At 33.7% G+C, this 17074-nt stretch overlaps 1 protein-coding gene across 5 annotated transcripts in view; it reads right to left on the bottom strand.

Moving 5' to 3' along the window:
• The window catches only part of RUNDC3B (RUN domain containing 3B), a 143568-nt gene that overhangs the window by 39684 nt on the left and 86810 nt on the right, over positions 1-17074 (bottom strand). For all 5 annotated transcript variants that reach the window (XM_004739654.3, XM_004739658.3, XM_004739655.3 and 2 more), the window contains 2 exons: positions 2109-2277; positions 1031-1188 (listed from right to left, as the gene is read on the bottom strand). In XM_004739654.3, the coding sequence (XP_004739711.1) occupies positions 1031-1188; positions 2109-2277 (327 nt within the window). The remainder of the gene's footprint in view (positions 1-1030; positions 1189-2108; positions 2278-17074) is intronic.

Below are 17074 nucleotides of genomic sequence, written 5' to 3'. Positions count from 1 at the left end.
ACTGAAGAAATGAGACTAAAGAAATGAATAACCAAATGAAAAACATGATTCTGGACTGGGTCCTGTACCAGAAAAACCAAAGCTGCAGTAAGAGATATTATTTGGACAACTGATGAAACTGGAATGAGTTATGGATAAGATGAAAGTATCACACTGATTTAAATTTCTGAATTTGATAGATGATCTATGGTTATGTAAGAGAATACCTTGGTTCTCAGGAAAGACACAACTGATGCATTATGTGATAAAGAGTTGTGATGTATGCAAGAGGGAGAGAATTATGAGCAAAAGTGGCCAAGTGCTAAAATTTGGTAAATCTAAGAAAGGGCTTATTCTTCGTACTATCCTTGCAACTTCTCTGAAATTTTGAACTTATTTCAAAATAAAAACTTTTAAAATCATCTTTTCAGATTAAATAAATATTAATGCGAGAAGATTTTCACCATAAACAATTATTTGATAAAATCAAGTTTGATGGAATGGTATGATTAGTACAAGTGCTTTGAATAGTGTCAAATTAAGGAGCTTATACCAATACATACCTTTCTTCAGGAAAAAAACAAAACCCAAATCCAAAAAGCCTAAAAACTACTGTTATGGAAAAAAGCTATACTAAACTGTGCTTAGTGATACTCTGGCACACATGGGAACAAACACTGCATAATTATTGTACTTTGAGTGGTACTGGTTTTATATCCCATCTTTGAATTAAACAGTATAACTAAATAAATAATTTAAAATTATGTATATGCATTTGAAAGAATACATATCAAATTATAGGAGTTAACTCTGGGTAGCACACACCTGAGGATAGTTTTTATTTTCTTCCTATATTTTGTAATACTTCTGCCATGAGCATAAATTACTTTTATGACAAAAAAAAAGGAAGAGTAAACTTTTTAAAAAGAGTAAGGGAAAAAGAACTTAATAGCAGGTAATTTGACTTCTCAGAGTTTGAATCCTATGTCAAAACATGACATTTTCTTATGTTTACATACTGCCAATATTTTCCCAAAAGGATCTCACTTACAGCTGATCTTGAAGCTCCACAATTATATATTCTAATTGTTCCTTTTCCAATTTATGAGCCAGATCAGAATCTTCAATCCTTTGAAGTAGTATTTTATTCTGGGATACAGACTCAGACAGCTGGTTCTCTCGAAGTCGTAAGAGTTCTTCAAGATAACCCTGAAAATACAGTACCAACAAGATAAAGCTACCACAAAATTCTAATGTATATCTTGAAGATCAATACTGAGTAGGTTAAATGCTATTCTTTCCATATTTCAATGAAATAATCTCTAAGTATTAATGATGAAATAATAAAAAAATAATCATTTTAATTGAATACAAAAATTTAACATATGTTCTCCATCCTTTAAAGCCCTTCCCTGAAGTTCAATAAGATGTTTGCCTGCAGTGGGTAAACTGGAAATTTATACATTTTGACCACCTTCACCAACATTCTATTCATCTCCACCATGTTCACATTCCTGGTGAACTGTTTCTTTTCTCAAGAGCAATGTATTTCTTTAGCCTTAATATTGCTTTTGCCTTAAGGTCTATCTTGAATGATATTGTTATAGAATTCTTTTTTTTTTTCATATTTGTCTGCTTTACATTAACCCTCCTAATAAATGTTAAAATCTCAGAACCTATAAATGAAATGGTATACAGAAGAATAAATGGCTTATTTTTAAAATTTAACTTATAATTTTTTAGAGGGTGGGAGGGGCAGAGAGAGACAGGGAGAGAGAGGAATTGAGCAGGATCCATGCCCAGCGTGGAGACCAACATGGGGCTCAATTCCACAATTCTGAGATCGTGACCTCAGTTGAAATCAAGAGTTGGATGCTTAACCAACTGACCCAACCATGTGCTCCTAAATGGCTAATTTTTATATTAAAACATAAAATTAGAAAAAGTTGAACAAACAGAAGCCTCTTTTAAAACTCTGCATGATTTTTCATCAAGACAAGGACAATTCCAGTACAGAAAGGAAGTAGCAATGGGTCAACACTTATATTCAGTTAAAAGATATTTTGGAAGTGACAGTCCAAAGGCAAAAATGAGAATCAAATCAATGACTTTTGGCAACTGATAAATACCTTCTGTTCCAGGGTTAGCTGATACTTTTGTTTAACTCTCTTACACTTGTTGAACCAACTATTCTCATCCATGATGAAAGGAGGCCCGACATTCTCTGGAGTGCTGCTTTCACTACCACTGCTTCCCAAAGTCCTCAGCTCTTCCTCGTCACTGCTGATGCTGTCAGAACTGGGAATATTAAAATTTTAAAACTAAAGTTAATATGTTTCACTCCATTAAGAAATACTTCTCTATTTTGTAAGTTACCAGTGAGCCAACTCCAAAATATTTAGCACTCCATATACAATTATATTAATGATATTATAAAGACCTTTTAGCTTTCTGAAAAAAAAAATGATAATCTAGTATAGACTGCTGACTTCCTCTCATGGAGTTAAGTCTCAAGATGCTATAGAAGTTGATCCGAAGTTTGTAAATCTAAAGAATTTAACATAAGAACTGTGAGAATGTTCTGAGAAGAAAGAAAAGATTTCCAGAGAAGAAAACCAGAAAACCTAGACGTGTTGGAAAGAACTTTTTAGATGAGTTTTTTCACTGTCTCAAGTAGATTACTGCCTGTCCAGTATCCAATGCTGTGCAGACAAACAGCACAACCAGCCTAATGTCAGTGAGGTGTAATAGGGCAGTTCAAGGTCAGTTCAACTTTAGCAAAGAGGAGATAATAAGAGATTCAGAAAAACTGGTCACTCCCAAGCATTTTCCATTGAAGGAAGAAGGAGAAGCAGAGGTAAAGCAGAGAAAACACTCTACAATCCATATCTGAAATTCCTAAAGACATCCATTTGGTAGAGGAGGGCAGAATAAGGTTAAAAAAAAAAGAAGAAACTAAATGAAGAACTGCACTAAAATGGATATCTGGTTTAGAAGAAAGAAGAGGTATTATACTAAAGAAAAACAGGGAAAAACACATTTAAAAATATAAGCAATGATATTAACATAAGAAAAAATACCATATAAATACCATATAAAAATACCATAAATACTATTAACATAAGAAAAAATACCATATTCAAAATATTTAAAAAAGCCTCCCTGACCTATCAAATGGAGACACAAAATAAGAAAATACAGTAAATAGAAATTTTTTTTTTAAGATTTTATTTATTTATTTGACAGACAGAGATCACAAGTAGGCAGAGAGGCAGGCACAGAGAGGAGGAAGCAGGCTCCCCACCAAGCAGAGAGCCTGATGTGGGGCTTGATCCCAGGACACTGAAATCATGACCTGAGCCGAAGGCAGAGGCTTAACCCACTGAGCCACCCAGGCGCCCCAGTAAATAGTAAATTTAAAACAAAAAATAAGATGGCAGAATAATCCCTAATACAAAGTAAGTTATAAAAATCTTTAATGGGTTAAACCTTACAGCAAGAGCCAAATGTTTAAGTTTAATTAAGACAAATAAGGACTAGAGTGCCTGGGTGGCTCTTTTGGTTAAACGTCCAACTCGTGATTTTGGCTCAGGTCATGATCTCATGTGTCATGGGGTCAAGCCCTGCGCTGAGCTCTGTGATCAGTGCGTAGTCTTTTTGAGCTTCTCTCTCTTCTTTTCCAAACTAAATAAATAAACATTAAAAAAAAGATAAGGACCAACAGTAAGTTGTCTACAAGATATGTATGAAAACAGAACAATTAAAATTAAAACTAAAGAAAGAGAAAGCACATAAAAAAATATGGCTCAAAGCAAATCCAGTTCAGAAATCATAATTTCATAGGTTTACAGAGATCTAATGGTGGAAAATATCATAAGCATCAAAGAAAGATACATATTTCATTTTCTGAAGTCTGTGTTTATACCTGCTGGGCTCTGGAGTCCAGGGACCAAGTATGTTGCAAATATGAACAAGAGACCTCTGCATAAGGAAAAGTCCTACCTCCAATGAGACATGCTCAGCCAGGATCTAGGAAACAAACCAGTAAACAAACACATACCAAAAGAAAGTTGCCTCTCATAGCCATGGCTTTTAGTGGACTAGAGAAAATAAAGCAGTGGCTGATGGTAAACCTCCAGCTCTGAAAAACAGACCAAAAAACTTCTAAAAAAATAATATTTGACATTAGAAATTAAATCGGTGAAATAACAGGCAGATACGGTTGAGAGAGGGAGTTAATAAAAGATAAGAAGAAATTACAATTATTTCAAAATAGTAAGAAAAAAACAACTGCTATGCTAGACTAATGTATCCAGCAATATTATCTTCCCAGAAAGAGGGCAGTCTAAATGCACATACTGAGAAAACTAAAACCCGAGAGCTGTACCAAGAAATTCTCCTAAAAGAATTAATGATCATACTCAAAGAAAAAGGAAATCATCCAAGAAAAAACAGTGAGCAAAGAAAATTTTAAGCTTATGGGTAAGCCTAAACAAATATTGAGAGCATGAAACAGTAATAGTGATGCCTGCTTTGTGGAATTTTAAATACATCAATGAGAGAGTTAGAATTCTGGACAGTAATAGCACATGTCAAGAATAAAATGACTAAGGTTACAACAATGCAAAGTCCTCATTTATATGGATAGGTAGTAAAGATATTAACTTTAGACTCTGTTAACTTTTAAGTATGCATATTAAAATTAATGGAGTACCAAAACAAGAAGAAAAGTATAGTATGTGACTTGTAAACTAGTAGAGAAATACAATAGGAGGAGAAGAAAAATCAATACAAAAAGGAGAAATAGAAAAAGAAATGAAAAAATGTAGAATAGAAAGCAAAGAGTATGAGGCGCCTAGTGGCTCAGTCAGTTAAGTATCTGACTGTTGTTGTAGGCTCAGGTCATGATCTCCTGGTCATGGGCTCAAGCCCCACATTGGGCTACATACTCAGCAGGAAGTCTGCTCAAGATTCTCTCCCTCTCTCTTCTTCTGTCCCTAACCCCATACTCTCTCTCTAAAATAAGTAAATAAATCTTAAAAAAAAATTAAGGCAAAGAATACAATGGTAGATATCAATACAAATGTATCAGTAAATGTTCTAGTAACCCCAGTTTAATGAGCACTGGGTGTTATATGCAACTGATGAATCACTAAATTCTACCCTTGAAACTAATAATACATTATATGTTAACTAAACTGAATTTAAATTAAAAAAAGAAGATAAAGCCTTTTAGACTAGATTTTCTAAATTCCAGTTAAAGATATCTTGATGAGCACTGAGTAATATATGGAGCTGCTGAATCACTATACTGTACACCTGAAACTAACCTAACACTATATGTTAACTACACTGGAAATAAAAAATTCCAGTTAAATACTACTTCAAAAAGATATACTTAAAAAAAAAAGGACACAAAAAGGCTGAAAAGCATTCTATTTCATAAATTCCTGTTGTACATTTTTTATATATTAACATAACTGAAATCAGGATACAGCTCACAACTGATGACATCTCATCTGCTGTCAAAATATTTTCTCACGTATTAATGTCTCTAAACTGAGATGCATTTACAATGGAAGTCATGCAGGTTAGATGAAATATGGTTAAAAAAATATATACTAAAAAATGCTAACCTAAAGAAAATTGTTGGGACTCTATTTACATCACACAAAATGGGCTTTAAGGAAAAAAAAATTACTGTGTATTTACAGCTATTACATACTGACAAAAAAATTCATTATTTCAGGAAAATCTAAGAATTCAAAACTTAGATGCATCTTTTAAGTTAGGATTCAAAAACCAGAAAGCAAAAATTCAAGGTACCATCTGAAAAAAAATTGAAAAATCAGATATAACAATGAAAGAATTTAATTCATCAACTCAAAGAGATGAAGCTTATAAGAAAGGATATAAGTAAAAGATATAAGGATATAAGGAAAGAATCCTTATAAGAATGGATATACATATCAGAACAGCCATTAATAAGCATAAGCTAATGAATATAGGACACAATCATTAGAATACTGACCAATTCTAGGCCATTTTTAAACAAATTTCAAAAAACAAATTTTATGTGGACCATATTGCCCATCACAACTCTAACAAAAGCCCTGAAAATTAAAATTTATATTTCAAATGTTCTTTGGTCAAAAAATTGGAAAATTTTAGTTAAAACAACTAAAATAAAAAACAACTTATCAAACTTATAAGATACAACTAAAGTAGCACTTTAAGGGATATCTATAGCCTTATATACTTTTTCTTAAAAAAAGTTTTTTTAATTTCTTTTCAGCGTAACAGTATTCATTGTTTTTGCACCACACCCAGTGCTCCATGCAATACGTGCCCTCCCTAATACCCACCACCTGGCTCCCCCAAACTCCCACCCTCGCCCCTTCAAAACCCTCAGGTTGTTTTTCAGAATCCATAGTCTCTCATGGTTCACCTCCCCTTCCAATTTCCCTCAACTTCCTTCTCCTCTCCATCTCCCCATGTCCTCCATGTTATTTGTTATGCTCCACAAATAAGTGAAACCATATGATAATTGACTCTCTCTGCTTGACTGATTTCACTCAGCATAATCTCTTCCAGTCCCATCCATGTTGTTACAAAAGTTAGATATTCATCCTTTCTGATGGAGGCATAATACTCCATAGTGTATATGGACCACATCTTCCTTATCCATTTGTCTGTTGAAGGGCATCTTGGTTCTTTCCACAGTTTGGCGACCGTGGCTATTGCTGCTATAAACATTGGGGTACAGATGGCCCTTCTTTTCACTACGTCTGTATCTTTGGGGTAGATACCCAGTAGTGCAATTGCAGGATCATAGGGAAGCTCTATTTTTAATTTCTTGAGGAATCTCCACACTGTTCTCCAAAATTAGCCTCATATACTTTTAAGAAAAGAAGCAAATTTAAATAATGAGGAAGAAAAAAATCATAAAAATTCTCTATAAAATGGGTATAGACAGAACATATTTCAACATACTAAAGGCCATATCCGACCAGCCACAGCTAATATCAAAATTTAATAGTAAAAAACTGAAAGCCTTTCCTCTAAGATCAGGAAGAAGACAAGGATACCTACTGTCACCACTATTATTTAGCATAATTGGAAATCCTAGCCAGAACAATCAGGCAAGAAAAATAAATAAAAGGCATCTGAATTGGAAAGGAAGAAGTAAAACTGTTTGCAGATGATATGATGTTATATCATCTTAAACACCTTAAAGACACCAACAATAAACTGTTAGAATAAATGAGTTTAGTCAAGATGCAGAGTACAAAATCAATATACAAAATAAGCTGTATTTCTACACACTAATGACAAACTATAAGAAAAATTAAGAAAACAATTCCATTATAATTACATCAAAAAGAATAAAATATCGCAGAATAGATGGAAAAAAGGAGGTAAAATATTTCTACACTGAGAACTATAAGACAGTGATGAAAGAAACCGAGAAAGGCACAAATAAACTTCAAAACATTCTCTGCTCGTAAATTGAAAAAATTTATTATTGTTAAAATGACCATACTGCCCAAAGCAACCTAAGATTCAATGCAATACCTATCAAAATTCAATGGCATTTTTCATAGACCTAGAACAATCATAAAATCTGTTCAGAACCACATCTACTAAACAGCCAAAGCAATCTTGAGAAAGAATAGAGTGGGGGGCATTGCACTTATTGATTTCAAAATACACTACAAATCAAGTTATCGAAACAGAATGATAATGGCATAAATGCAGACACACAAATCAATGGAACCAAATGGAGTCCAGAAATGAACCCAAGCATATTTGGTCAATTAATTTATGACAAAGGAGCCAAAAATATACAACTATTAAAGAATAGTACCATTAATAAGTGGAGCTGAAAAAAACTGATCAACCTCATGTGAAAAAATAAAGCTGGATTCCTATTTATACCATACACAAAAATTGACTCAACAAAATAGATTAAAGACTTGAATGTAAACCTGAAACGGTAAAACTCCTAGAAGAAGACAGAAAGTAATCTCCCTGGTATCAATCCAGACAACATTTTGGATTTGAGACCAAACACAAAGGTAAATAAAAGCAAAAGCAAAAATAACAAACAGGCCTACATCAGACTGAAAGGCTTCTGTATAGTGAAAGAAACCACCACAAAATGAAAAGGCAACCCACTGTCTGGGAGATAATATTTGCAAATCATAAACAATAAGGAGTCAATATCAAAGTAGAAACTCAACAGTAAAAAGACAAATAATCTATTACAAATGGACTAAAGACCTGAACAGACATTTCTCCACAGAAGATAGGTGAAAAGCTCACAGGTACATGAAAATATGGTCAACATCATTGGTCATTAGGGAAATGAGTTATCAAAACTACAATGAGATACCACCTCACACACATTAGGATGGCTATCATCAGAAAGACAAAATATAGCTAATGCTAGTGTGGATGTGGAGAAAAGGGAGCCCTTGTGCACTGTTGGTGGGATTGTAAATTTGATACAGCGACTATGGAAAACAGTATAGAGTTTCCTCCAAAACTTAAAAACAGAACTACTGTATGATCCAGAAATTCCACTTCCGGGAATACATCCAAAGAAAACAAAACATTACCTTGAAAAGATATCTGCACCCTACAAGTGACACCATGTATGACAGACGAGAATGGAAACAATTGAAGTGTCCATCAGTGGATGAATGGATAGAGAAAGATGGGGTATATGTATATAACAGAATATGAAATCCCACCATTTGCAACAACATGGATGGAACTTGAAGGCATTGTACTAATAAGTGAAATAACATCAGAGAAAGACAACTATATGATTTCATTCACATGTAGAATCTAAAATACACCCCCTCCCAATAAAACTAGTAGAAAAAGAGATTAGATTTGAGATTACCAAAGACAGAGAGGGCAGAGGGAAAGAGGAAATGGAGAAAGGGGAGGGGAACTGGAACAAGGTGGTCAGAAGGTCCAAACTTCCAGTTATAAGATAAATAAGTACTAAGGATGTAATATACAACATGATGACTAGAGCTAACAATGCTGTATGAATATAGAAAAGTTGTTAAGAGAAAAAAATCCCAGAGTTTTCATCATAAGGAGAGATTTTTTCCATTTTCTTTTATTTTTGTGTCTATAGGATAAGATGGATGTTACTTCTTCTTCTCCCTCTGCCCCTCTACCCTGCTCATGCTGTCTCTCTCGTTCACTCTTTATCTCTCAAATAAATAAATTCTTTTTTAAAAAACTGGAAAAAACTATAATATTGACAAATCTTTGGCAAAAATAATTTTAAAAATCAAGGAAAAAAAGATCTAGGAGCACAAAAAGCAAAAGGTAACATACCTAGAAATGAAAAAATATTTAAAGAACTCACTGAATATCATGATATATATGTTTTTAAACTTTAATAAAACATAATTTACCAAAATTAAATCAATAGTAGAAAATCAGAATGAGTATATGAGTACCAATGACATTAAATTAGTAATTTTTAAAAAACTTCTAAGAGTAGAAAGGGAAGACTGATAATGAGTTCCTTGTAAGGACAAGAAAGAAAATGAAAAGTTCTCTACAATGACTCCAAGGAACTATATAGACACTTCATAAACATTATCTCATTAATCCTGATGATATCCCCATTAATTATTGCTCTACTATTTAACAGATTCATCCAACAAGGGAAGATAATAAAAATAAGAGATTAGTGGTTTGTTCAAGGTCACTTTAGTAAGAGAAACTGAGAAAAACTTTCTTTTTTACATTATAAAGTTTAAAAACAATATTACATTGTCTCTTAAGATTTCAATGACCAATAATCCTATAGCTGTCTTAAAAAGCTAACTGGATGGTAGACAAATAATATAGCTAAGAAGGTGTACTGATGCCAGGTCACAAATGGTCTATATGTTATGTTAAGTCTTTTATTCTGTGCACAATGAAAAGTTGATACTCATGAAAGTATCTCTTATTCTAAAAGACACAGAAATTATGCACATTTTGGTGGAAAAATCATAGTTAATAATTGCATGGAGTACCAGGTGTGGTGCATAAACAATGAATCTTGGAACACGGAAAAAATAAAATAAAATGTTTTTTTTAAAAAGCTTAATATCAGAAAAAAAAAAGAATTTCAGAAACATTCCTATATTTTAAAGAACAAAATCTTTTAAAAATTTTTATGGAGGCAATGAAAGAAATATCAGTAATATAAAAAGAAAAATAGTTTCCTTTATCAAAAATCTAATGCTTTATTATCTATAATTGTTGAAAAGAGAGTAAGAACTATAATCACCTTCTTTATTCTTTTACTTCTAGCAATTAAGCATTTATTTTTAACAAAGATAAACAAAGAAGAAATAATGGGTCCTAATAGAATTTAAGGAGGTAGTAGTGATGGTGCCAAAGGGTTTGCTGATGGATCCTATGTGGATTATGGCAGGGAAAATTCAATGATGATACCAAAGTTTTGAGCACAAGCTGCCAGAATGACAGAACAACTATTCTTGGAATGGAAAAGGCTAAAGGAAGAACACTTGGGAGGAAAGAAATTAGGAGTTCAATTTTGTACATGTTCATTCGAGGCGCTTATCACACATCCAAGTGAAGATGGTGAGTTGGCAGCTAGATGTAGGAGTCTAGACTTTAGGGCAGTGTTCCAGGTAGAAGTATAAATTTGGGAAAGAGTAGCATAAAGATAATATTTAGAGCCATGAAACTAGATACTACTTAACAGAGTGACTACACATAGAAAAGATGATCTGGGAATGATCTCTGAAATAGTCTGACATTTAGAGGTTGGGGAGATGAGGAGGAATGGGGACTGGGAGTAAGGAGGAGCCCACAGGAGGGAAACCAGAGAAGTGCTGAAGAGAGCAATCCTGTTTATCAAACTGCTAGGAGGTCAAGACAGAAGAGGAAATGATTAACCACTGGATTTAGCAATGAAACATCACTGCTGACTTCAACGAGAGCACTTTCACGGTAAGTATTAAAGCTCAGTTTGAACAGTGCAAGGGATATTGGAGGCAAAAAATTAAAAAAAAGAAAGCTGGGGACAATTTTATAATAAAGGAGAGGTGACTGAAAAGTAGCTTGAAATGACTATGGGGAAAGTTTCTCTGTTTGTTTTTAACACAGGGAAAATAACAACATGACTGTATGCGGCGATCTGTGGGAAGATCTACAAAAGAGGGAAAATTAATGGAAGAGGACAACTGTTGGGAGGATGGGATGTCATGCACAGGCCAAAGGGCTGGTCTTTCATTGCAAAATGATTTTATCCCTAAAAGGAGTGGGGGAAAGGCAGAATGTATGGGACAGAATGTCTAAGGGCAATTTGACAACATATGGAACTTTACAGTCTCTTTAAATCAGCAGTTTTGTTTGTAGAAATTTGCTTCATTAAGGACACAATCATGTTTAAGTACAAAGAAAAGACTTAGCTATAGGAATGCGTATGACATTATATTTAAAAGCCAAAAAATGAAGGTATCATAAGAGACCAATAATAATTAGCTACTGGACTTTTTAGACCTAAAATCCATTCAAGGAAAAAATGTTTAAAGATGTTTAAAATTATATCAAGATGTAACTCAGAAAAATTGAGTTTTCTCACTGGTACACAACCTAAAACTAAAAATCAGTTTTAAATATGAAATATATTTTAATATGTTTCTATTAACATATTTCATATATTTAACTTCAAAATATAACATTCCATTTAAAAAGACTAATGGCTAATAAACATTTTTAAAAGCTCAGTGGCACCAGTAATCAGATACATGCAAATTAAAACAACAAAAGAAAAAAAAATAGGATATAATTTTTTACTTACAGAACTGGCCACACTTTTAATACTTAATTTTTTTAAAGATTTCATTTATTTATTTGAGAGAGAGAGAACATGAAAGAGAGGAGGGGGTAGGGAGAAGCAGAGTCCCTGCTGAGCAGGGAGCCTGATGTGGAACTCGATTCTGGGACTCCAAGATCATGACCTGGGCCAAAGGCAGTTGCTTAACCAACTGAGCCACCCAGGTGCCCTTCACACTTTTAATACTTAGTTGGCAAGAGGGGAAGCAGGCAATTTCACTTATTGTCTATAGAAACTAAATTGGTATGGCCTCTCTGTAGGGCAATTTGACAGCGTATCTCAAAAGCTTTAATAATATATATGCTTTATCCAAGAAATTTTACTTCCAGGAGTTTAAGCAATCATGGTGTGTTTGAAAAGATGTAGTTACAAGGTTATTAACTGCAATAGCGTATGTGACAGTGAACAACCAAGTGCATCCTAAAGGTCCAACAATAATTGGGTAAACACATTATAGAGATAATTAAATTATATTCATTCAGGGAAATGAGACTGTGAAAGGATAGTTGATTACATACAAAAATGTTCATTATGGAGTATTACATGTACATTACAATTCCATTTTAAAGAAAAAATATATCTATGCATAGAAAAAGCTGGAAAGCTACCCATCAAAATGTTAATGCTTCTAAAAGCTGTTTCTTTTTTTTTTAAATTTTTTATTTTTTTATTAACATATACTGTATTATTAGCCCCAAGCGTACAGGTCTGTGAATCATCAGGTTTACACACTTCACAGCACTCACCATAGCACATTCCTTCCCCAATGTCCATAACTCCCCCACCCTCTCCCTACCCCCTCCCCCCCCACCCTCAGTTTGTTTTGTGAGATTAAGAGTCTCTTTTGTCTCCCTCCCAATTCCGTCTTGTTTTATTTATTCTTTTCTTACCTGCCCCAGCCCCCCACGTTGCTTCTCAACTTCCTAAGAGGTGTTTCTTAAAGGCAAGATTATGAGTGACTTAACCTTTCTTCTATCCACCTGTCTTTATTTTCTAATTTTTCTATAATTAATATGTATTACTTTCCAAATGAATTAAAAGCAGTAATTTTGTTAAGGCTAGACTTCTACAGTTTCTTAAAATTAGAAATCCAATAAAGCTTTTTAAAATATGTTTAATACAGGTATATTTCATGGAAGAAAACGAATGTTGAAAATACTGGTTCTTGGGGCACCTGGATGGCTCAGTCGGTTAAACATCTGTCTTCAGCTCAAGTCATGTTCCCAGAGTCCTGGGATTGAGCCCCACATCTGGCACTCTGCTCATCAGGGGGCCTGCTTCTCCCTCTCCCTCTGCCTGCCACTCCCCCTGCTTGTGCTTGTGCTCTCTCTCTGTCAAATAAATAAACAAAATCTAAAAAAAAAAAAAATAAAGTAAAATATTTTTTCTTTATTACAATCAGAATAGTTTAAATCTTTCAGAAAAGATCTCACATGGTCAGTAATGCAAACATGCTTATGACTAGGTTAAACTGGTATTTGCCTTCTCATTTTATTGTTCTTTTTTAAGATAGTAGAAACCCGTCAGTATATAAAGGAGAGAAAGTGATACATACATGTTAGGATTAGTGCATCAGAGAAAGAGGAAGTTGCATACAAATTCACACAAAAAGTGGTTAAGCAAGTTGGAGACATAGAGCATATATCATCAAATTCATATATATTCATGTATCATCAAATTCTGAGGGGACCAGTTGAGAAGATTTCATTATTGTAAAGTGATGTAATAATTACTATAGTCTCTTATGTGAGTAGGAGAGAAAAATTAGTATTTGCATTTATCTTTATATTTTCAAGTCACTTCCTAAATCATTAAAAATAGCCTTTCTACCTACATGTTAATGGCCAAACCCCTAATGTCCAGCTGCCATCTTGTTCTTTAATTTGAGACCTGTGTGTATGACTATGGACAAGTTATTTAACCTCCCTGCATTTCAGTTTTTTCATTTATAAAATTTAGTAGTCCTATGTCACTGTCTTTTGAGGATTAAATAAGTTAACAAAAGGAAAGCACTTTGAACAATGCCCGATATACAGAAAGCATTCAATAAGTATTATCACTATTCTTTTTATAAGTATTATTTTTGAACTATTTGTTATCCTCATAGAATGTTCTATAATCTATTATGTCCCCAAAAGTGTAATTTTATGCCTGTTAAAAAATTCTTGCTATAGCTTTTTTTTAGATTGAATGTACTAGAATTATTCCTTTTCCAAAGTGATTCATTTATTTAAGTTAGAAATCTTGGTACCATAGTACTGTGTTACTTCTCCCTCACTACCTGAGTATCTTCACAGTCCTATCTCTCCAATAGTGACTTCTCTCACTAGATGATTATCCTGGGGACAAGGACTATACTCTTTTTCAGAATTTCATGAAGCATCTACATTCTTGAAACCTATGTATCTCTGGTAGTTAGGGAAGTTTCTTTCCTACATTAGGTCCTTAATAAATGCATCTTCAATGTGTGTGTGTGTGTGTACATAAATTACACATATACGTTATTATTCTTTCTTTCTCTTTCCCTTACAGCTCTGACCTTACCATAACATTTTTAAAGTATATAAAGATGATCATTCTATTTAGGAAGCCAATTCTACAAGTGGACTTACAAAAAAATCTATAGATTTCATCTGATTAATTTTTGATGCTGATGAGATTGTAGGAAATTCTTAATTCTCATAAAATCCTGATAGTAGGATTAATTGGTACAACTCTTTTATATAGACACACTTCAAGGGCCATAAAAAATTTCATTGTCTTTTCCTGAGTAACTGTAAATTCACAGCGGAAAGAAAATTGATTTGCACAAAATGTTCATTATTCTTTCCTTTATAGTGGAGAGAAAATGGAGAACAATCTGAATGATGGAATTCAGTTTTGAACTCTCAATGGACTATAAAAGAGCTATTAAAGTTATCATTATAATGACTATAGCAACAGAATTACAAGCTGTTTTCTAAGAACTATACTTAATGCTGCAATTACAATTATGTAAAAAGTGTATTTACATTAAACACTAAAGATGTAAATGAAGTTTTTATTTTTCAATGATTACTGATACTGAAATAAAAGCAGTTTTACACAGAAATCAGTTGCTTTTTAGTTACACTAACAATGAAACTGCAGAAAAGGAAATTAGAGAATTGATTCTATTTACAATAGCACTAAAAACCATAAGATACCTTGGAATAAACCTAACCAAAGAGGTAGAGGATCTACACTCGAGTCATTCGACTCGACTATACCGGTCATTCATGAATGAAACTGAGGAAGACACAAAAAGATAAGAAAACATTCCATGCTCCTGGATTGCAAGAATAAACATTGTTAAAATGTGTATGCTGTCCAGAACAATCTATACTTTAACACCATCCCAATCAAAATACCATTGGCATTTTTTAGAGTGCTAGAACAAACAATCCTAAAATTTGTATGGAACCAGAAAAGACCCTGAATCACCAAGGAAATGCTGAAAAAGGAAAACAAAGCTGGGGGGTTCACATTGCCTCATTTCAAGCTTTATTACAAAGCTGTGATCACCAAGACAGCATGGTACTGGCACAAAAACAGATATGTAGACTAATGGAACAGAATAAAGAGAGCAGATATGGACCCTCAACTCTATGGTTAAACAGTCTTTGGCAAAGCAGGAAAAAACATCCAGTGGAAAAAAGATAGTCTCTTCAATAAATGGTGCTGGGAAAATTGGACAGCTACGTACAGAAGAATGAAACTGGACCATTCTCTTACACCATCCACAAAAATAAACTCAGCATGGATGAAAGACCTCAATGTGAGACAGGAATCCATCAAAATCCTATAGGAGAGCATAGGCAGTAACCTCTTTGACATCGGCCACAGCAACTTCTTTCAAGACATGTCTCAAAAGGCAAAGGAAACAGAAGCAAAAATGAACTTTTGGGACTTCATCAAGATAAAAAACTTCTGCACAGCAAAGGAAAACAGTCAACAAACCAAAGAGGCAACCTACAGAATGGGAAAAGATATTTGCAAATGACACTACAGACAAAGGGCTGATATCCAAGATCTATAAAGAAATTCTCAAACTCAACACCCCAAAAACCAGATAATCAAGTAAAAAATGGACAGAAGACATGAACAGACACTTCTCCAATGAAGATATACATATGGCTATCAGACACATGAAAAAAATGTTCATTATCATTAACCATCAGGGAAATTAAAATCAAAACCACATTGAGATACCACCTTACACCAGTTAGAATGGAAAAAATTAATAAGGCAAGAAACAACAAATGTTGGAGAGGATATGGAGAAAGGGGAACGCTCTTATACTGTTGGTGGGAATGCAAGCGGATGCAGTCACTTTGGAGAACAGTTGTGGTGATTCCTCATAAGTTTAAAAATAGAACTACCCTATGACCTGACAATTGCACTACTGAGTATTTACCCTGAAGATACAGATGTAGTGAAAAGAAAGACCATATGTACCCCAATGTTCATAGCAGCAATGTCCACAATAGCCAAACTGTGGAAAAAGTCAAGATGTCCTTCAACAGATGAATGGGTAAAGAAGATGTGGTCCATATATACACTGGAATATTACTCAGCCATCATAAATGATGAATACCCAACTTTTGTATCAGCATGGATGGGACTGGAAAAGGTTATGCTGAGTGAAATAAGTCAAGCAGGGAAAGTCAATTATCATATTGTTTTACTTACTTGAGGAACATCAGGAATAACATGGACATTAGAAGAAGGAAAGAAAAAGTGAAGGGGAGGGAATTGGAGGGAGAAGATGAACCACAAGGGACTGTGGACTCGGAGAAATAAACTGAAGGTTTTAGAGGGGAGAGCGGTGAGAGGATGGGTGAGCCTGGTGGTGGGTATTAAGGAGGGCACACATTGCATGGAGAACTGGGTGTTATATGTAAACAATGAATCTTGGAACACAACATCAAAAACTAATGATGTATATTGTATGGTGACTAACATAACACAATTTAAAAAAATTAAAAACAAATAAAAAAGAAAAAGAAAAAAATAAATAAAATCAATGCTAAAATAAAAAAGCCTATGCCTTATCAATGTTTTAAACTCCAACAATCATCTTGAAGCACTGAGCTAGCATCACTTCACTGATATAGCACATCTACAAAGTTTGGACATGTGGCAGATCCAACACTTAAAATAATTATGCAAAGCAGAATCAAAAGTAGT

Source organism: Mustela putorius, unplaced genomic scaffold (assembly GCF_011764305.1).
Source record: "Mustela putorius furo isolate JIRA1106 unplaced genomic scaffold, ASM1176430v1.1 tig00003845_pilon_pilon_pilon, whole genome shotgun sequence".
NCBI lineage: Eukaryota > Metazoa > Chordata > Mammalia > Carnivora > Mustelidae > Mustela > Mustela putorius.
The sequence above is the reverse complement of the archived record's forward strand: the minus strand, read 5'-3'. Positions and strand labels throughout refer to the sequence as shown.